Raw genomic sequence first — 23725 nt, 5'->3', positions numbered from 1 at the left:
CTATACCAATATTACTTTCGATACTTTTTGATACTTTCGATACTTTTCCTCAAAATCAGGGAAACGCTCTCAGATGTCTGAGGATAGAGCCATATGAAATCCGTTTTATTATTTTCCAAATTCCATTTTATTTTTTCCCAAATTCCATTTTTTCCGTTTTAATATTTCAGAATTCTGTATTTTGCCTTTTATGCTCATTTTACCATCAGAAATAGTGTCTAATAAGTGGGAATGAATAAATGTCCACAATTGAATAAGATATAACAGTCCATTTAATGTTTTTAAGTGCTGCAACTCAGAAATACAGTTCGATTTTACACAATATTTTTTAATTAATATTGTGTCAAAATAAAAATACATATTTCAAGTGTAAACAATAGATACAGCTAGCTACTACTGACATTATCACAATGACAATGTCAGTAACCTAGCTATATCTATTATATTGTGATGAAATATAGTAATTAGGCACCTTTAGTTTAGTTTATTTCGTTTATAAAGGACAGTGTATAATGGCAATCGTTTGCATTAAACAAATGGATGGGTGCACTAGATTTAGCAAGAAGCTATCATTTCCATCTATAGTCCTATGTACTGTAACGTTTCATAGCTATTTAAGTTTATTTAGATTATAAAGGGCAGTGTATAATGACAATAGTTTGCATTAAACAAATGGATGGGTGCACCAGATTTAGCTAGAACTTCTAGAAGCTATCATTTCCATAGATAGTCCTATAACGTTACATAGCTATTTACGTGTATTTAGTTTATAAAGGGCAGTGTATAATGACAATCGTTTGCATTAAACAAATTGATGGGTGCACTAGATTTAGCTAGAAGCTAAACGTCCTAACGTTATAGCTATTTTTGCGGGTCCAGTCCACGGAACGTTGACAGAATTAGCAAAACACCATATCACCGGAGGCATAAAAGTCATTAGGATACTGTTCTGCTCTGAATTGAGGGCTTATTGTGGAATTGTTTAGCTTATTGACGATGTTAACACTGAAGCAGCCAGACGCTTGAGCACCGCGGCTGTGTTGTGTGTAACACGCTGTAGAGTCCCCGCCTCCCCGGTCGCGTGTGCACCAAACGTTCCACCCAAAAACGAAATTTCAGTCCAGATTAGGCCAAATTCTGCAATATTCCACGTTTTGCAGTTGATTCCATTTTTATTGGTTAATTCCGCGATTCCGTCCGCGATTCCGTGAACGCGGATTTCATATGGCTCTAGATGTCATTGTTCTTTATTTTAAAACACAACAATGAACAATGACAAGAATAAATAAATAAAATTAAAAGCAATGGCATTCAAAATGCTGGAGAACTTTTTTTGCACTCAAAACAGTTGCTGTACAAGGTTTCTGAACCCAGCTTTCTCAACTGTATATATATTGGAACTTGGTCCATACAGATGAACTCTGTGACTGCCCTGTTGATCCTTTTATCATCTTTGGACTAATTTGTGTACTTAATATGCTGCTCAAAAAAAGCGGAGGTTAGGTTGCTTCTGAGTGGGGGGAGTCACTCTGTGAGCCAAATGCAGCAGACTTCTGTAGTTAAAAAAAATTCAAGGGGTAGAAAAAGTATGGTTGTATTATTATTATACATTTGTCATAGCAGAGGGCCTAATTAGTTTGAGATACCATAAGTTACCTAGAAAACATTTTGATGAGTGAGACTGATTATAGCCTATCATAATCTAGAACTAGGTTACCGGTATGTCATATTGTAGGCTCTTTAACAAAAATAAAATAGATTTCCGTTGTCTTTATACAGTATGTATGAACCATTAATGGGCAATTGTCAAATGTCTCTGTATAAATCATGTTTGTGACTAAGCCATAGAGATGCTGTGTTTACTAGCTTTCAGCACGGCAGTTTAGGCTATGTATAGCTTATTATTAGGCTTTTCAATTTATTTTCTATTCTTGCGAATAGCATTGTGGACATTTTCTAATGTTGTATTCAGGGTTTCCGTTAGAAAAAATTGTTGCCGGTCTCCGTGACCTGCAAGATTTCAATCTACCGGACAAATGAGATTAATTCCGGTCATAGTTTATTGAGCTTTAAAACAATTGATAGGTAGGCTATATAAAGAATGTCATCCTCAAGGCATGTCGATTTATAATATTATTACTTAAAACTAGGCTACTTTTGCGTATACAGTCATTAATATATTCCAAATAAAATAAGTCCCTCGATACTCCGTGCTGCTGCTGACTTGAAATAAAATAGACCGCGTATGTGGGCAGTCGGTCCGACACTAAACAGCAGTCTGTTATAATCACATTTTTATGAGCTAACGAATTCCGTTATATTGGACATTTGTATTAATTATATCAAGCGAAGAACTGAGAAAGCAGAGAGACGGCAACATTATCGTGGTTTGCGTGACGACGCTCTCCACCTCGCAACGACTTATTTGCAAAGAGTATGGCGCTGCAGAGCAGCTCATTTAGCTGTTATTGGCTCTTTTCTGGGAACCGCACAGCAGCGCCCCCCACCCAACATTGGCTGAAAATGGCTGAATTGGAGTACTGCTGGAATACTGCATTGTGCTGTTGTTGCTCTGGCTCTGCAGCTTCACAAAAGTTTGCACACCCAGCAGTAAGCTCTCGCTGACAACGTCGTTGTCATTATTAGAAGCAACGAGGAAACAAATGTAATGATCGTTTCGTTCATCGCATAGGCTATTTAATTTTAGCCTATTTTAATACAATTCAAATAATCAAATTGTGCTTAGACTCAGGGAATTATTTTCACCGGACATTAAGACCGGAGAGATTACATATGTCGGACTTCAACAGATTTTGCCGGTCAAATACCGGTAATTACCGGCTAACGGAAACGCTGGTTGTATTATATAAGGAACTGTAGTCACGAGAGCTAGCATAGCTCGTCCAACGAATGTTGGCATCAATGACATGACTACAGTACTGATAGGAGCTACTGTAGCACGTAACATTAGTTATCATAACCATCGGCAATCACAGTGAGGATCTTTTTTTTTTTTGATCCACTTTTTCTCCCATTTTCTATATTTTCTCCCATCCCAATTTCGTATCATCCAATTCAACCCTCCCCTGTCACGAACGCTGTTTCTTGCCTCCCACAAGCCGGCTGCAATGTGGACTAAGTCATACATAGCACAAGTCCCCTCCGGTACTTGAGGTAACAGCAGTCGCATCTTTTCACCTGCGCAGCTCGATCTCTCAGTGGCGAGGAGTAACGCGTGGGAGGCTCACGCTGCCCCCGACACTTCCTGATTCTACTGCGCAGGCGCACCAACCGACCTGTAGGAGTCGCTGTCCACAACGCCCGATCCCCACCCATCAGTTTCCCACCCCCTAATACGGCCAATGTGTATTAGTATGAACGACCAGCTAAACTGAAAGCAATGTGGAGCGCTGGGCTCGAACAGGCAAGCCCAGCGTCTCCGTCATTCGTGGCGAGCGCCTTGCCCACTACGCCACGTAGCCGCCCCACAGTGAGGATCTTTATTGATTAACGTTAGCTAGCTAGCTTTAACTAGAATTATAGTTTGCTAGCTATATAACTTGCTAACGTTAGCCGAGTTTATTCGATGCAAAATGTGCTAGCTAGCTAACGTTAATCAATAAAGATCCTCCCGGCGAATAGTTAGTTATCATAACCATCGGCAATCGCAGTGAGGATCTTTATTGATTAACGTTAGCTAGCTAGCACATTTAGCATAGAATAAACTCGGCTAACGTTAGCTTATATAGCTACCAAACTATAATTCTAGTTAAAGCTAGCTAGCTAACGTTAAACAATAAAGATCCTCACTGCGATTGCCGATGGTTATGATAACTAACGTTACGTGCTACAGTAGCTCCTATCAGTACTGTAATCATGTCATTGATGCCAACATTCATTGGACGAGCTATGCTAGCTCTCGTCTCAACTAGAGTTTGTTGTTCTTCATTCCAGAAGGTTGCTTCCGGTAAACTAGCGCAACGTCACCACTGACAGCAGCGCTGTGCTCCAATAGGAAGGCATTCGCATGCATAAATTAATAAATAAAATAAATAAAGTACATTTTTTCCCCCAAACGCAGTATAGTATAATTTCGAACACTCTAGTACCGCGGTACTATACTAATACCGGTATACCGTGCAACCCTAGCCAGAGGTCGCTGTGGGCGTATGGCCATGTGTGCCAGCGCTGTAATGAATGGGGATACATGCTGGTGTTTGCAGTGCTAAAACTATATTAAATATAATAGCTATGGATCTAATAATATAGTTGATTGTCATTGAGTTTCTTCCGGTCAAGATGCAAAAAAACAGAATGTTTCCATCCATACATTCCCGTTTTATACCGTGGTGAATATGAGTATAGTTTTAGAGTAATTCTGTGTAATCCCAGGAAACGCAGCTAAACAGCGTTTTTTAAATAATAATAATAATAATTGTAGAAATGGGTACAGACTATTTGATGTCTGTTCAGATTTGAAGTTTGGCAGAAGTTTGAGGTGAACATACGTGAAATAATAACTTCATACAAGTAATGATGATAACAATATATTATAGAACTCTATAATATTATTATACATTGTAGAACTCTATGCTTCTTCCTCGTCTCTATTTGAGGTCACTGGACGTCAGCAGCTCCTAGTGGACTGTTTATTCAGAGGACAGTTGTTTAACCACAGGATATGTTTAGCGAGCGGAGAGAGCATGACCAGGCCGGTGCTGCTGGGGTTCTATTAAGTTAACCTATCTCAAACCCTGCCCTCTTTTCTTGATCCTCCAATCACAACTGTCTGTTGCTTCCTCAACAGTTATGATTGGAGGATCAAGAGGGCAGGGTTTGACATAGGTCAATAGGGAGGTGTAGTCTGACATGACATCACTCACTTTAGCTTCCCGTGCGGTCCACCCGTATAGGGATTTATCATTAGGAAAATGGATTATCGGCTATTGTAACAAATCTGCCTCAGGAACATTGGCAAGCTTTCCATTTTTCTACAAAATGAGTTCCCTTTTATCACTAACATTATTGTTTAAGCATTTTCGGTTGAAATAAAAGTAGTTATAGTTACTTACCAGTAGGGATGCACGATAATTATCGGGCCGATATCAGCAATTATGACGTCATCCCGATAAACCCGATAACGTTATTGATAGTTCCCATAATATATAATATATTTTTTGGTTAAAAAAAATGCGGTGTGGGTGAATTGGGGTGAAGGGCGTTTGTTTTTACTCTAGGCTCCTCCCGTTTGGCCAGTACAGTGGTACGACTGATAGCGTGTGGTTTAGGAAGAGGGCGTTTTACACAAATCCAGCGCTCCCTTTCTTGGCTGTGACGTAAGTTTCAGAGGCAGCGCGGATGTAAACAAAGATGGCGTCAGTAGTGTGGGAATAGTTTCAGAGGAAAAAAGTTTGCTTGCTATTTGTAAAAAAATGCAATGCAGAAGTTCCACGAGAAGGGAAAAGGACGGACAACAACTTATACATCCAACCTAACAAGCAACATCACCACGATGGTGTGTTAAAAGCCTACTAAAGCTTATTGCTCCGTAGTAGCCAGGTTAATTTGCACCACCAAACACTGCTTAAAAGCTAGCGGTTTGAGCCCTTGGGTCATTTCTGTCAAACTTCTTTAATTTAGCAAACGCCTCGTCAATAGGTACAAACGCTGCGGGTTCCTTTGTAGCTGGCTTTGGATTCACAGCAGCTTTAGCTGCTCGCACGTCGTTGTAGGCTTTTAACACACCATCGTAGCGGTGGTGATGTTGCAGGTGACTTGTTAAGGTTGGATGTATTATAAGTTGTTGACGGATTGTGAATTTTCTGATTCAAATTATATTTATTTGGAAAAATAAATATGGTCACTTTATCAGTCAAAACTGTTGTCTTGGCTTTGTTTTGTTCATAGTAGTAACGCTCATGTCATGATAAATCTGGTTAGGTGAAAACTACAGGAATATACATTTAAAAAAAACTTTTATAATACAATAAATATCGGTTATCGGTATCGGCCTTGAGGAGCAGAAAGTTATCGGTATCGGGGTCAAAAAATCAATATCGTGCACCCCTACTTACCAGTAGAACGCCTGTCGCTCAGTGCTGTCGCCGTCAGCAGCGCCAGAGAGAAGTGTAGTTCCTCCGTGAACGAAAACATAAATGTTGTTGTTATTTTGCTACCTTTACAATTATTTGTGCATTTTTTCATGTTGAGCTATAGATTGTGGACGAATACACACAGAAACGTACACCGTGCCAATGTTCATGCTTTTATTTGTTTTAAACAAGACGATTTAGAAATGGGTCCATTGGAAATACATGGCGATTTCAAGAGGGGTGGACCGCGCGGGAAACGGCAATGATGTAACCACTACACCTCCCTATTGGGAGAGAGATGTTCACATGTTGTGCATTGGTATTCCTCAGACAGCCCCTTGGCACATTGTATTGGTGTTTACTGTTAATGAGGGAAGTATTTGGTTGTAGGTTCACGTTGGGCCGTTTATGTCCCCAGGTCCCAATGAACAGTAATGTTACCCCACAGTTTACGGAGGGGCCAGTGAACGCTGACTTCTCGGGAGTCCTTCAGGTATTCTTCTTTTGGCCATTTGCTTAATAAAGGGAAAGATTCAGGAATTTTCTAATGTGATGGATCACTTATATCAAGACACATTCAGTCCTTCCAGAACTGACAGCATCCTCCTTTTAGCAACAGCCTGCTATAGCAAGTGAATGACATTTCCCCACAATTTCTCTCATTTGATTTCCAACAGTTATACAACTTATGGTATTTCCACTTCAACTAATGGAACAAGTGATTCTGTGTAATATCTTATGTAATTACAACGTACAGAAATATTATATAATACTACTATAATCAGCAAGGAAGGCTTATTACAAAAACACATACATTTTAAGGCTATTTTACAGAAATGCAGCTTGAAGGTAAAAATGAAGCTTGATTCCCAAAGAAAGCTGATGTGGTTGTGTATATATATACATATTATGTATATATATACACGTATATAATACATATACATCTGCTCTCTCCTCTTTCACACACACACCAGACCCCTTTCACCTTCGGCTTGAACCAGAGGGCTCCCTACACGGCAGGCGACCGCTGCCTCTTGTGCCGGTGTGAACGCAAAGACAGTGTCCTGCAGTCGGAGGCCGGAGTCTCGGGGCTCCCGGGGGGCCAGAACGGGACCATGCAGGCCCCCAGTGCCCTCCAGCTGCCCCTGTGGGTGTGCCCCGACTGCAGGCGCACGGTGGAGAAGGAGGATCGCCACGCGGCCCTGGAGCAGTCGCTGGGGGTGAGTCACCCTGGGATATAAGTCATGGGGTTAACCCTTTCACTACCACACTACAGAAGGTTAACCCTTTCACTACAACACTACAGCAGGTTAACCCTTTCACTACCACACTACAGAAGGTTAACCCTTCCACTACCACACTACAGAATGTTAACCCTTTCACTACCACACTACAGAAGGTTAACCTTTCACTACCACACTACAGAAGGTTAACCTTTCACTACCACACTACAGAAGGTTAACCTTTCACTACCACACTACAGAAGGTTAACCTTTCACTACCACACTACAGACGGTTAACCTTTCACTACCACACTACAGAAGGTTAACCTTTCACTACCACACTACAGAAGGTTAACCCTTTCACTACCACTACCACACTACAGAAGGTTAACCCTTTCACTACCACTCTACAGCAGGTTAACCCTTTCACTACCACACTACAGAAGGTTAACCCTTTCACCTCCACACTACAGAATGTTAACCCTTTCACTACCACACTACAGAAGGTTAACCTTTCACTACCACACTACAGAAGGTTAACCTTTCACTACCACACTACAGAAGGTTAACCTTTCACTACCACACTACAGAAGGTTAACCCTTTCACTACCACACTACAGAAGGTTAACCTTTCACTACCACACTACAGAAGGTTAACCCTTTCACTACCACACTACAGAAGGTTAACCCTTTCACAACCACACTACAGACTGTTAACCGTTCACTACCACACTACAGAAGGTTAACCCTTTCACTACCACACTACATAAGGTTAACCTTTCACTACCACACTACAGAAGGTTAACCCTTTCACAACCACACTACAGACGGTTAACCGTTCACTACCACACTACAGAAGGTTAACCCTTTCACTACCGCACTACAGAAGGTTAACCTTTCACTATCGCACTACAGAAGGTTAACCCTTTCACTACCACACTACAGAAGGTTAACCCTTTCACTACCACACTACAGAAGGTTAACCTTTCACGACCACACTACAGAAGGTTAACCTTTCACTACCACACTACAGAAGGTTAACCCTTTCACAACCACACTACAGAAGGTTAACCTTTCACTACCACACTACAGAAGGTTAACCCTTTCACAACCACACTACAGACGGTTAACCGTTAACTACCACACTACAGAAGGTTAACCCTTTGACAACCACACTACAGAAGGTTAACCTTTCACTACCACACTACAGAAGGTTAACCTTTCACTGATGTTGAAAGGTTAACTGGGTTAACCGTATGTAGTGTGGTGGTGAAAGGGTTAACCTTCTGTAGTGTGGTTGTAAAAGGGTTGACCCTTTGTCGTGTGGCGGTGAAAGTACCTTCTGTATCGTTGCAGTGAACGGGCTAACCGTTTGGTAGTGTGGTAGTGAAAGGGTTAAGGTTAACCCTTAGTCAGGTGGCAGTGAAAGGGTTAACCATCTGTAGTGTGGTTGTGAAAGGGTTAACCCTTTGTTGTGTGGCAGTGAAAGGGTTCACCTTCTGTATCGTCGCAGTGAACGGGTTGACCGGGTGGTAGTGAAAGGGTTAAAGATATAGTCTATAATGCTGTCAAAAGGGGCGGACCACTAGACAAAACAGCGCCCACTTGGTACTGCACTTTGTAAACTTTTGGGGGGGGGGGGGGTCTGACATTCTGAGCCTGAGGTGTGGCCAGCAGTAGCAACCCCTCCCCCTATATCCACTGAAATCCAACCCACACGTCGGACAAAAACTAAACATTTAAATAAAGCACAATACCAAGAGGAGCTCTTTTGCCTAGAGCTTGCTGTTTGATGACGGTACAAATTCTGCCTTTTTAAAGGTTTGGAATATAAGAATGTGTTAACCACCTGAGACTGATGTATGGCCACCGGCGGTCGATTACTGTCTTTCAGAGGTTGTAGCAGGCTTAGTTTTAAAGGTAGAGAGATGATTGTGATAATATGAAACTAGAGACCTCTGGGAATATGGAGATACCAGCCCATGTCGTGCTAGCTTACCTGGAAAAGGCCTAAATATTGTTCCAAGCTTAATCAAACTTTTGAGGTTTGAAGAATTGGCATGGACATTTTCAAAGGAGTCCCCTGACTTTTCACCTCAAGGTATCTGAATTCCAGTCGGCTCAATGGAACCACAATAGTCTCATCAGTTCATGCTAGTCCCATTTTAGTTTAGGGTCAAAACCATATAGGTCTTTGCACTAGGGATGGGTATCGTTAGGATTTTATCGATACTACTACTCTTATCGATACTGCTTAACGGTTCGGTACTTTATCGATACTCTTATCGGTTCTTTTTGGTTCTTTTTTTGCAAGAAAAAAAGACAATTAATTAAGAACAGAATCAACATTGCTTTATTATTTATAAATACAACTTTATAAATAAGTATTATAAATAAATATAATTTCTTCAGCAACAGCAGCAGCAATGTTCTTTTATATAACTTTATAAATAAATATAATAAATTAATATAATTTCTTCAGCAACAGCAGCAACAATGTTTTAAATGTGTCTGACTCTGAATTATAGACTTTTTATAATAAACAACAAATGCAAAAGGCTAACAGAACTGTGACACTCGTTCACCCTATCCTCTGTCATCCTTCCTCTAGCTGCTAGGGAGAAAGGACTTTGGGTGGTGGAGGGAGGTAGAGGGAGGATGTGTGGTGGCCCTGGGCTCACTGGGCTGGGACATAGTGGCTGACGCCTCAGCTTGACGATCTATAAAAAGTTTAGATTGTAGTATTTGTAGCTAAACAATTGTTTTGTTTATTAGCCTATTTGTAATAATTCGTTATTAGCCTAGGCAACTCCGTATCTTGGCTTACGGTTACGGCTGCAGTGGATGCAGATGGAACACTGCGCGCAAGGCAGTCGAATACGCGCATTTCTGCACACTAATATCATGTTTTGCCAACAGATGTTTTGATAAATTGATTTGCTCGTATTGCCACCCTTACTGGCAAATGTTTTGTTGCACTTGTGGCAACGTGCATTGTCGGCATTGACCCTTGTAAAGTATATCCATACTTTAGAACGCTTCGCTCTATCCGCCATGATCACGACTCAGTGCATGCAGAGCTGCTGTCTGTGTGCCGCGCGCTATAGCACGGGGCGTCGGGGAGCACTTTCATTAAGGAGTACCCGTATGTAGTACCCGTATGTCTATGTGTAGCACTAGCGAGCGACTCGCGAGGAGTGTGTGTAATAATTGACTCGCTGGCTGCGGCTCGCTTCTCGTGCAGAGTTCGATTCCCGCTTGGGGACCAGGTTTCCATGATGCCAGTTACCCAGGTGGGGTATCTCCCAGGCCTTTCTGTGTGGAGTTTGCATGTTCTCCCCGTGCTCGCAAGGGTTTCCCCCCCGATAAGATAAACCCAATGGAAAAACATGCACAACAACAAGATCGCTAACGCTGTGGCGTCCTTGACGAAGACGGACAGGAGCACTTGGATTGGTCCCCTGGCGCGGCTCACGTTGACGCCTGTCTGCTCCCGGCTGCCCTTGGGGGGGAAGGACGACGGGATGGGTTAATCGCAGATACGAATTGCATGCATGCATCGCATGTGTGCCAATTGATGACCTCGGAGCAGGTCCTAAATTATTATTATATTTTTAGAGACAGAGAGGATCGTTCGCAACTTTTAAAATAATAATAATAATAATTTCTCTAGAGTATCGATAGCAGTACCGAGGACGTCAGAGCTTATAAATACTCCGGTATTTTCTAATATAGTACCGGTTCCCGTTTAAAACCGGGGTCCGGGGGGCATCCCTACTTTGCACAGTCGCGGACTGGGACCATAATTCCTACCGGGAATTTTACTCAGGCAGGCCAGGCCCATACCCATACCCACCCACCCCCACCCCCCGGGAAAAAACCTGCGTTTTGTATCCTGCTGCGTTGTATCACGTGGTGGCACTGTAGAGGCTGTATACACTAGTATAAATGTGACCTTGAGCACCATGGACAGCGACGCTGTCACAAAACGGACCATACAAGTTGTATACACTACACAAGTGTAGAATAACTACTTTCCAAATAATGGATTGTTCAAATGTCGGGTTATAATACGAAAGTGTCCTTTATAGAAGTTTACCGGTGCAGTTACATTACATTTATCTACTTCACTGGCGCTCTCTGTGATCTAATCGATTCATTATAGTATCATTCACCCTCGCGCTGCTGCCGTCAGTTCAACATAATGACGCGTTCCTTCCATCTCCACGGCTTCAATATCTGCATCCAAATCATCCATCAGACTTATAGCTGTTCTATTTCACGGTATTTCTTTAACTCCCAGCAGTACATCCAATAAAGTGATCAAGTGATCAACATCCGGAGTTTCCACGTCAATTTCAATGTCCATCTGATTCAAAACTTGTGTAGTAACACCTCTGATTGCGCCCTGCTTTCGTCTCATTCTTTCAATTTTTCCGTTCATCTTCACCCATTCTAGAGCGATCCAAAACGTTCATATCTCCCGGGTTTCGGCAGTTACTTTGAAGCAGAGAATATTATGTACAAGGCGTATGTCTTCGCTATACGCGGACTAGCCAATCAGAGAGCGTCTTCGCAAACTGCGGCTACGAAAAAAAAATCACGCATTCCTGCCTGCTTGCCTGAACTTATATATGCGCAAATAGAAACATGTATACCGACCTGGCCTGCTTCGGAGTTCAGTGGCCTGACTGCGGGCAAAAAAGAAAAGAAAAAAAGCATTTGCCAGTCTGCCAGGGCAGCCAGGCCATGCCAGTCTGCCAGGCGTCTCTACAATTCGTAGCCGCATTTCTGCAGACCCCTCTCTGATTGGTTGAGCTCCATTTCTGCAGACCCCTCTCTGATTGGTTGAGCGAAGCCCCTCTCTGATTGGAAATGTACTACCAGATTCGCTTATAACGTTATTTCCGTGACTTCGCGGTTTATTCATAACGATGCACATTTCACAACACAGCCAGCTGTCAGAAACTGTACATTGTAACGTTGTTATTTCGCGGCCTGCCCATTTGATGTTCCCAAATCATATTCAGAAAGTATCACAGAGACTTCTATTGACCAAGGAATTAGTTATTATTAGTAAGACACATTTCTGTAGCAATTGACCACCAGACTCTTTCTCTTAAGGCATTAACTGGGTTAATTAATATAAATGTTATATTGTAACTGTCTAGTTACACATTGGTTCCGAAACATGTATGTTCCAGCCCAGGCTGCAATTAAAACTTTGAATCTGAGAGAGCTCTGGTCAGCGAAGCCGGCGAGTGATTATTATTGGTTTTTAATGACAAACCAATTACATAATCCTATCCAACATATGTGTAAAGGCACACACAACATATTCCAGTTAACGGTATATTTTTTTAATGATTCGTTATGGCGTAATCAATACTTCCATGTGTATAAATTGCGTTCGCGACCTCCATGTTTTGGGGCTATTCATCAGAAAACTCGGATCCGGGATTCGGCTCCCATCCGTCGGGCAACAACTGTGGGTTTTCAGCCGCTCTCTCTGGAGCTTAACGGAGCTCATGCGCATGCGCGCGCCCGGCCAATCAGAGAGGGGTCTGCAGAAATGGCCTCAACCAATCAGAGAGGGGTCTGCAGAAATGCGGCTACGAATTGTAGAGACGCGTCTGCCAGGCCACCGGGAAAACTCCCGCTGCTCCCGATGGCCAGTCCGCTAGTGTCTTTGCATGCAGTACACATGTGTTATTTAGCCTATTCCTGCATACTGTCTGATTTTGATAAATTGGGTATAGCTGTAAACCTTTTTGGATAAGAGCCCAATTGTATTCATGTGTGATGATGTGAGCAATCACAGTCGTTCTTTCAACGGCTGTGACAATTATTTAAAAAAAATTATAATAATAAAATAACTTGTATAGGTAAACCATTTGATGTTGAAATATTGAAGACAGCCGTGCTCTCACGCACTCACCTCCAGCTTGGGAATATGTTTTCCTTTGCTGAGGCAGAGGCACATGCTAAGAGAAACCCTATCTACGTATGCAGTTGCACTATTAACCCACCAGGTGGCTCTAGAACTATACCTATGTAAAACAAGCGTATCAGTTTTGTTTAGAAATTCATAATAGAGGTAGAGGTTCATTTCTAACTCTGTTACATAAACAACAAAAAGCTGCTATTTCTGCAGCTACGTCATGTCCTGCCGCCTGCTCGCTCTATAGGCGCCACCTCACCTAAACCGAGTATTTCCATAACTGTTATTCACCGGCAAAGATGCAAAAAAATAATAATCATATTTATATTCTCCTTGTTTCATCACAATTTACTCAAGCCTAGTAACAGACACAATATTTCCGACACTGGGAATACATTCCCCGAGGTCCATAGATGTCCCTAGATACCAAGAACATGCTAATTGACCTTGTAGAAGTGGAGCAATCTTCCATTTACTTGGGCATGTACTTTTAGGTGGATTTTCTGAAAATAGGGCTACAGGTTAAAACATTACTTTCCTAACTTAGTGAAACAAAATGTAACAAATGAACACCGATATAAATGTACTGAACTCAATCCGATTAAAAATAAAAGATGTATACCCTATCCAACTATTTTAGTCATATCGGGGCCGATATCAATATCGGATCGGTGCATCCCTACCTAAAACCTTTACCTTAATTTCTGTGTTGTCAATCCTTGAGCAATTTGAAAATGTTTTAATTGTGCAGGTCCCCCCCGTTTTATTGTCAACCCATCCACCAAGTTTGAGCCAAATTGAATTAAGTATGAAATATCATGGTGACAGACACACACACAGACACAAGTGAGTACAATATTCCCTTGTGCTTTGTAAGAAAGGTGGTGATATTAACCCTTTCACTATCACACTACAGAAGGTTAAACACTGGTTACAGCACAGCAAAAAACAAACAAAGGAGTGTCCACACAGCCTGTTTGACATTTGACTATTGAATGATTCACCCTACACCATAAAGACTCAGTTTCTCTTTATCAATAGGGAGGTGTAGTGGTTACGGGTGTAGTGGTTACGTCATTGTTGTTTTTCGGCCGGTCCACCTCTCGCTTGAAATGGCAATGTATTTCCAATAGACACATTTCTAAATCGTCTCGTTTAAAACAAATAAAGCATGAACATTGGCATGGTGTACCTTTCTGTGTATTCATCCACAATCTATAGCTCAACATGAATCGTAAAATAATTACGTATAATTTTATTTCAACCAAAAATGCTTAAACAATAATGTTAGTGATAGAAGGGAACTCATTTTGTGCAAAAATGGAAAGCTTGCCAATGTTCATGAGGCAGAATTATTACAATAGCCGATAATACATTTTCCCAATGATAAATCCCTATACGGGTGGACCGCGCGGGAAACTCCCTATAGGAGTAGAATGACGCAGCAGCGTAACCCGCTGCAAAGGCCCAAGGATAAATAAAAGTGGTTATGGAAATGAATCATCAATATCATCGGTCACATGTAGGGTTGGGCACCGAGAACCGGTTCTAATAGGAACCGGTTCCTAACTTCCCGTTCTGGAAAGTTATATTTGTCTCCCAGTTCTCTTTGACATGCAACACAAGGGTGTTATCGATCTTGAACTGATTTTAAAGAATTTCAACAGTGCCAAGTCTTTTGCTGGCTGGCGTCGGCCTATCCAGTCCACCATGTTTGAGCCAAATTGGATCAGAAATGCTGCAGTTACTTCAGTTATGGACATATGTGCACTTACAGGTGCAAGTGATTACAACACCTGCCTCTTGTGCTTCGCACACAGGTGTAACTATATATGCTATTCATCATGTCATCATGTCAAGTATCCCCATTTCAAGTCAACAAAAGTATTGAGACATGACTGCCGGGTGTTTTAGGTGTTTCACATTGCTCTAATTATTTATGTTTGTCACTCCGATGTCAACTACAGATTGCATTTCCAAGGGTTTTGAACAATATTTTCCATCAACATTCATTGTTTTAATTGTGTCTCTCTGTAACAAAGCCCAGATCAGGTCCCCTCAATACCTCTTAATAGGACTTAATAGCATTTTAGGTTGGCAGTGCCAGTGCACCACTGTTTAGGTCCAGAGACCTAATGGTATGTGCTCTGATTTTCAAGCAGAGTTTATAAGGATGCTAGGATGCACAGTATTACGAATTATTCAAGTGAGTGGCCTACCTGCCAATTGTCAGTATATTCACATGCACACTATTCATTCTTGATACTGTGTTTATAAGCATCCTCTTGCGATTTCCAATATCCCTGTATACACGAGAAACAAAATATTGAGAGCAATACCATGGAAACGAAGCGTTCACAGACTGCAACAACCCAACCGTCAACGGGATTAGGTGTTAAATGCTAATCGGCGTGTCCCTGTAATCATATTTGGGTTTCTCACTGTATGAGCTTATCGCAGCTTTTGTATATAGGATATGGAGTCTACACATATGCCAACCCGGGAAATGTAATATTCTGGTACCTGGAATAATATCTGAATATCAATGTCAGTGTTTCCCACAGGATTTTCAGAGACTATGGGGGGGGGTGAACCTCCGACCCTCTAGGGGTGCCCCCCCGGATTATTATTTTTTTGTACATTTTAAAGTTAAATTCATCAATCTGGTGCACTTTGAGAGCAAAATAAAGAGGCTAGATCTATGATGAACTTTGTGCTCAAAACACAAAATCTACTAGACTAGTGCTTTCCAATCCTCTCCTCGAAGCACCCCAGCCGTTCAATGTATTTGTTAAATTCCACCACCAGCACACCTGATTCAATTTAACTAGGCCTTTATTAGTTGAATCAAGGTGTGCTGGTGGTGGAATTTAACAAATACATGGAACGGCTGGGGTGTCTCGAGGAGAGGTTTGGGAACCACTGGACTAGAGCATACATTTGAGCCATCAAAGAAATGAAGCAAAAGTGGTTACCTGTGTTGAACTGGTTAATTTTTTAGAAAATAAAGAAATATAGTGGATTACTATTACGACTACTACCACTGACAATACTACTGATACATCCCTATTGGCAAGCTTTAAAAAAAAAAATAATAATAATAATTTAATTTTTTTTTTTTTTTATAATTAAATTTTTTGGTTCATTATACAACTGTGGCGGGACTAATTAGACTGTGGCGGGCCCACAGTCTAATTAGTTAATACCCTAGGTCATTAATGGGAAACCCTGAATGTACATGTAAGCATACCCATTGATCTCTGAAATATGGCTAGTTTGTATTTCATAAATGATGATGATATGCTCATGCACTGTATCGGACTTGTATTCAGAAATTCTCCAGTGCAAAACAAATTGATAGACTATTATAGACCTTCAAAGCTGTCTCACCTTGGGCGGCTAGGTGGCGCAGTGGGCAAGGCACTCGCCACCAACGCAGGAGATGCTGGGTTCGAGCCCAGCTCTCGGTGTTGCTACCAGCTTGGCTGGTCGTTCATACTAATACAATTGGCAGTATTAGGGGGGTGGGAAGCTGGTGGGTGGGGATCAGACGTTGTGGACAGCGACTCCTACAGGTCGGTTGGTGCGCTGCGCAGCAGAATCAGGAAGCGACGGGGGCGGCGTGCCTTCCCACGCAGACCCTCGCCGCTGAGAGATTGCGCTGTGCAGGTGAAAAGATGCGACGGCTGCCTCCTCGAGTACCGGAGGGGACACGTGATGTAAGGCTTCGTCCACATTGCAGCCGGCTTGTGGGAGGCATGGCCTAACAACGTTCGAGACAGGGGAGGGTAGAATTGGACAATACAAAATTGGGGATGGGAGAAAAATGGGGAGAAAAAGTAGATAAAAAAAAGCTGTCTCACCTTCAGGAAATAATGTTCCTCCACAAATCCAGAAAGCAAACTTTCTTCCTAATCTTTGATTGATTGTGGTTCTGGTGAAAATAATTTTACAGCTTTATCCATTATCGAAATATATATATAATATATTTCTTTAATCCATGGTATTTGTTTCCTGGCAAAAGGAATACCCTGCCTTTAACCCTTTCACTACCACACTACAGAAGGTTAACCTTCTGTAGTGTGGTAGTGAAAGGATTATTAACCCTTTGTCGTTTGGCAGTGAAAGGGTTAACCTTCTGTATTGTCGCAGTGAAAGGGTTAACCATTTTGTTAGTGTGGTAGTGAAAGGGTTCAAATGTTGGTCTGTTGTTAAAGCTAGTCTTTTTTTGTCACATTGGGGGGGGAAAGGTTTTTGGTTTGCAGCTATACAGTATTCATTGGTTTGAATGAGGAATGCTAACAATGATAACAAGCTATGTTTTGGTTAACTGTTAGCTGAAGTGCCAATGCAGATATTTCTTTCCATCACAAGCAGGGGCTTTGTGAAGAAAAATAACAAACTAAAAGCTGACATTTCAGGTGCCCATGTAGTACTTATCAGTTTGACAGGTACATATAGGCTCACTTTCTAAAAGCATGAAAGCATAATGTCAAATATCTATATACTTATTTTGGCAGAGTTTTTTTTTGCTTTGGGCAGGCGTGAGAAACATTCAGCAAATAGCTGATTTTGCCTACATCTAGCGATCACAAATAAGTCCCGGTTACAGTTTCATACTAAAAGGAGTTGTTAACAGCAGGGTTTCCGTTAGAAAAAATTGTTGCCGGTCTCAGGGTCCGGTAGATTTTTATCTACCGGTCAAATGAGAGAAATTCCGGTCAGAGTTTATTGAGCTTAAAAACAACAGGCTATATAAAGAATGACATCCTCAAGGCATGTAGATTTATAATATTTTAACTTAAAGCTACTTTTGCGTATACAGTCATTATATTCCAAATAAAATAAGTCCAGAGACTCCGTGCTGCTGCCGACTTTAAATCAAATAGACCTGTGTCTGTGGGCAGTCGGCCCGACATTAATAAACAGCAGTCTGTTATAATCACATTTATGAGCTAACGAATTCCGTTATATTGGACATTTGTATTAATTATATCAAGCGAAGAACTGAGAAATTTGGCAGAGAGACGGCAACATTATCGTGGGTTTGCGTGATGTATATCTCCACCTAGTCCCAACGACTTGGTGCTGGTCATAATGTCCGGTGAAAACAACTCCCTCCAAGCACAACTTGACCACCCGAACCGTACCAAAACAGGCCAAAATTAAATAGCCCATGCGACGAACGATTCATTACATTCGTTTCATCGTTGCTCCACCAAGCAGCCGGTCCAACAATATCAGCGCGAGCGCCGCAGTTAGTTTGCAAGAAGCATCCAGCTGCAGACCCGCAGAGCAGCTTTCCAGGTCTGGGGACCGCACTGTGCCAGCAAAGCTGGTGGGTTCTGTGGGTCTGCAGCTGCATGCCTTCCGCAAATCCAGCAGCAAGCTCTCGCTGAGCGAAGCAACGACAACAAACGCAATGATTGTTTCGTTCATCGCATAGGCCACCCAACTCCAGCCCATCCAAATACAATTCAAATAATCAAACTGTGCCCAGAGGGAACTATTTTCACCGGACACTATGACCGGAGAGATTAAATTTGTCGGACTTCAACAGATTTTGCCAGTCAAATACCGGTAATTACCGGCTAACGGAAACGCTGGTTAACAGAACTCAGCTATAGGACGACAATAATGTGGTCAAGAGGCATGGTTTCCAGTCTTTAGCCTTTAACTGGCTTGGTTTGTTTATTCACATGGTAGGAGCAGTAACACATGAGTCCTCTCTTATTGAGAGACTGAGGGGGAGAGAAAGAAGGGGGAGGAGACACAGCTACTTATACTCGCCACCTGGTAGTACTCCAGAGTGTCTCCGCCTAGAACGCCCTCTAGTGGACATAGATATATATGCAGGTAGACAGACACTAGTGTGAACAGTTACATAATTATGCAGTTAGACAGTTACTAACAATTCTACCCAGAGCCTCTACCTTCAACAGGAGTCTAAATAAAACATGCTAATATTAGCATTATAAAGTAATGTTTGATGGATTCCTAGAAGCATTTTTTTCAGTAATGGATTACACTTCTCAAGCAAGCAGTGGTTCTTTGCAAATCTTCCTTGATATAATGAGACATGTTTGGAACTGAAATAGACTGGAAACAAAGACTACATATGCTGTATTTTTAATCTCCACAATAGCCTGCTATAGCCTAGTTAAATTATTTCCTTTTTATTTAAAGGTCCCATATTATACTCCCTTTCAACAAGTTAATATATGCGCAGAGGTTCAGATCAAACTGTCATACTAGGCATTGCAGATCAAATAGGAATGAAGATCCAGCTATTTCATATCCTATTTCTCGCCTAAAATGTTGTTAGACAGATATTTTAGTGAACCATTTAGGTGGGAAAAAAATAACGTTTACGAGCGAGCCGGCATCTCGAAGAACTGAGACACATGAGTCAAGGACCCGCCCATATGCAAGGAGTGTGTTGTGATTGGTCAGTCATTCCTTTCCAACTCGTTTGTGGCTGCAATTTTGAATGGCTTGTTTCAATGGGGTTTCTTTCAATTGTTCCTTGTCACGGCTGAACTGCAGAGACTGCACTACATACATATTTCACATGTTCTCAGTGTTTTACACCCCTTGTTGTGTTGAAACAATGCAAAACACAGGACAATTCAGTAGGGGCCCTACTGTTTGTTTGGTTTATCTTTTTGTAACTTTGCGTGCTGAGGGGTATGGGGCAATGACGTCTTGAATACTTTGATATTTATTTGCTTAAAGTCTTCACAATAGTCACAACTAGTGCGATGCAATGTTGGTATTAACTCTTTCCCTGCCAACAACGATTTTATACGTGTTTGTCCGCCAATCGTTGAACGCCAACCATATACGTTATTTGATCGTTATTTCTTTTATTAGCTATTTCCAATCGTTATCCATCCAGGGAGTAGGGCTGGGCGATCGTCGGGGGATGGGAATTGATATGATTTTATCGATACGATTCCATTATCGATTCTGCTTATTGATCCGATTTTTTATCGATTCCCTTATCGATTTCTGATATTTATAATTTAAATAAATAAATTGGAAATGCAACAGAACTAAGCTGGTTAGAATAACAACATGCAACTTGACATTTCTGATTGTCATTTATCATTTATTGTTGAGCCCCCATGTCAGAAAAATACAAAAACAAAAAAATGTATTAACTATACACTTAAATAAAATAATGTATTTGAGAACTAATTTAATCTATTGAACTGTAGTTGCATTAAACAAGTCGTTATTGCAAAAGAGAATTTGTTAGCAATAACCTACCTGTATAAATAAAGGCCAGCTCAGTGTTCTCCCTCTGTCTCTCTCTGCAATGAGCATGGCTATTTAGCTAGCTAGCGGCTAACGTTACTTCTCCCCCCCCTCAATGTACAGTTTTGCTTGCTTATACAGTGTGCCCCCCCCCCCCAACCACCTCCAATGTAAATTACCCAGTATGGTTGTCAATATCCCAGTGTACCCAACCCCCCCCACCCAACCTCCTCCAATGTACAGTTTCTACGTCAAATGTATATACTCCCTTTTCTTGACTCCTTCTGTATCACAAACAGTACTGTATTTGCAAATCTGGTATGTCATAAATGTATAGATGTAGCAGTACTGACTATCTGTATGTCATGTATGTCATATATGTCCTGATGAATTGAAAATGGGGGACCCTGGTGGAAACAAGACGAAAGTCTTTCTCTGGTCTGCATCCCCTTAACAATTGTGTGTATTGAGCTGTACTGTATTGTACCCATTCTGCAATCTGTTAATAAAGTTTTCAATCAATCAATCAAACTTTACCATGTAAATGAATGACTAGGATGCAAAGCACTTTCAGTTTTCACTGCACAAACAAAACGGTCACAATATCGAGCCCTTTAGGTTTTCCTAGTCAAGGAATCAAAAGTCTGCTATGGCTGCATGCGTGGCGCTAATGTTATTGTTTTTAAATGCGCAACTGGCGGAAAAACATGGCATCGATAAGAGGAATCGATAGTCACAGAGGCATGCGATTCCAGGAATCGGACAATTAGGAACCGGTTCCCAATCGATTCCGATTCTTGATTCCCATCCCTATATATCGAGTATACTCGATGTATCGTGGCTTGTTCTACGTGAGATGTAGTAAATTGCTATATCGTGAACATCGAGTATTGGCTGTCAGTTAGCCGCCGCGGCTAAAAACAAACTTATCAACACGGACCGACTTGCTTTATTTAGCGCAGCGTTTTCCTCTCATTTCATTATAGACACAGACCAATGCGGACCTTCAATGATGAGCAATTGTCATTTCATTAGACACAGACCAGCTCAGACCTTCAATTGAATTGAATTGAGCAACTGGCTAATGTTAGCCGCTGTTAGCTTCTCAGCTAACTCTAAACTATCTAACTAACGTGACTCCGCGATACCATTTCCATTAGTGAGGAAATGGGGGGGTGGGTATATTGATGAGGCTTGACAACAGGTCCAAAGATAACTTCACATTTATTGGCAATTAGTTTCTTTATATCGCTTCCTCCAGCTTCCAACTGTGTTGACAAAATGCAATCCTGGTGTGGTTAGCTACGGAGCATCAGAACGCTCAAACGCTCTCTCTCTCGCTCTCGCTCTCTTTCTCGCTCTCTCTCTCTTTTTTGTATATTTCCGGCGGACTACACGTCTAGGCATATTGCTGCCCTCCACAGGACAGTGGGAGCACAATAGATTTCCAGCCCTCCCTATATTCTGTTATACAGCCCTGCGGCAAGCAGGAACCTCGCTCTCAATGATTTAAAGTGGCCACACGTTACAATATAAATACTAACTGGGATAGTTGATGATAAACATTTAATTTCATTATCTGAAATATTATACAATCATTAAGTCTGCTATAAGCCATTATCCCTTTGTGTGTGATTATTATTGTCTCACAGTGGTGTGTATATATAAAGTGTGTTTTTAGCTAAAGTGGATAGAAAACAGTACTGTGCAAAAGTCACCCAAGAGTTTTTATATAAATGGTCATACAGTAGATTATTAAATTTTTAATAAAAAAAAAAAAAAGGTATTAGTATGTCAGTAGAGACAATGTCTTAGTACATTTTTAGAAACTTTTAATTTAATTATTTTTTAAAGCATCTTCATGGTTTAATGCAAACATATGTTGCAGGGACTATTATAATCATCGTATTGGCATGACTGTATGCATCAAAGGGTTAAATCAAGCATTTTTAAGTGCTTTAGAGTAAATGTCCAAATATCGCGATATATATCATGTATCGTGATATAGCAAAAAAAATATCGCGATATCCTTTAGAGGCCATATCGCCCAGCCCTACCAGGGAGCCTGTGTAACCATAGGGAATGAGTCTGAGATTGCAAAAGTCCAATATTGCCGCCTGGTGGTATGCGGCCGATGTTGCACTCCCTTTGAGACTCTGTGTATGTATGTGGCTGTGTCGATGAAATTCCTCCGGGCGGACTTTTCTAGTAGCCTGGACCGAGGGCTTTACCCGATCTCATTGAATAGTTTTCGGGACCCCCCATTCATTATGCTGTGGTGGGTTATGTCGTGGCCCAAATGGACATACGATCTACCAGATGGCAATCAAATAATTGGAATATTCTTTTTGGAATCTCACTGGCCACGGGTAAGAGCAATTTAACGTCAATTTCAGCTTGATTGTGCCTTGTTTTCATAGCCATCGCCCTGATCAGTGTATGCTGTTGTACTGACGAATGCCGTTATTGACAATCAATTAATCAGAAACGACCCCCCCCCCCCTTTCATGCATTCATGATGGAACATAATATACCGATCATATGCATTTGAATTTTTTATTGTAGCGTGTATAGGGACGAAATGCCAATGTATTAAGTATAATATGCGTCACGGCCTATTACTAGCCTCCCAGGAATTACCCTAAACCGCTCTAAAACCATACTTATATTCACCACGGTATAAAACGGGAATGTATGAATGGAAAAATTATTTCTTTTTCACATCTTGAACGATTGATACTCGATGCCAAATGGGCCATAGTATTGCATCCATAGCTATAATATATATATATATATATATATATATATATATATATATATATATATATATATATATATATATATATAATATATAGTTATAGCCCTGCAAACAAGGTGAGCGACTCCATAGGTTTAATGCGTGGCAGCACATAGTCATATCCCGTTCCCAGCGTGGCAGTCATTGAGTTAAGCTACAAGTAAGCAAAATGATGCCGGTGTTCTTTAACATACTATACATCTCTTGACCCTTAGTGGGGATTTACTGTAACTGCTTCCAGCTATGTTTGTATTTAATACACGTCAAGATGACTATTATTGAAAAACCCATGCATTGTTCTATGAAATGATGTTGTTGAAAAGTAAAATGATGGTCATTGATTGAGAGTGTTGGTTAGCTTGAAAGGTCTTATAATATGTGTAGAAACTCATAATCTATAGTCCAGCAATCA

General features: G+C 41.2%; 1 protein-coding gene across 3 annotated transcripts in view; it reads left to right on the top strand.

The window, feature by feature from the left end:
* Nucleotides 1–23725, top strand: part of fam193a (family with sequence similarity 193 member A) — a 93113-nt gene that overhangs the window by 5318 nt on the left and 64070 nt on the right. For all 3 annotated transcript variants that reach the window (XM_084319218.1, XM_084319220.1, XM_084319219.1), the window contains exons 2-3: nucleotides 6511–6585; nucleotides 7067–7312. In XM_084319218.1, coding sequence (XP_084175344.1) covers nucleotides 6511–6585; nucleotides 7067–7312 — 321 coding nt within the window. The remainder of the gene's footprint in view (nucleotides 1–6510; nucleotides 6586–7066; nucleotides 7313–23725) is intronic.

The sequence above is a fragment of the Notolepis coatsorum genome, assembly GCF_963971535.1.
Source record: "Notolepis coatsorum genome assembly, chromosome: 7".
In the NCBI taxonomy this organism is placed as follows: domain Eukaryota; kingdom Metazoa; phylum Chordata; class Actinopteri; order Aulopiformes; family Paralepididae; genus Notolepis; species Notolepis coatsorum.
This window is presented reverse-complemented; position numbering and strand designations above follow the sequence as displayed.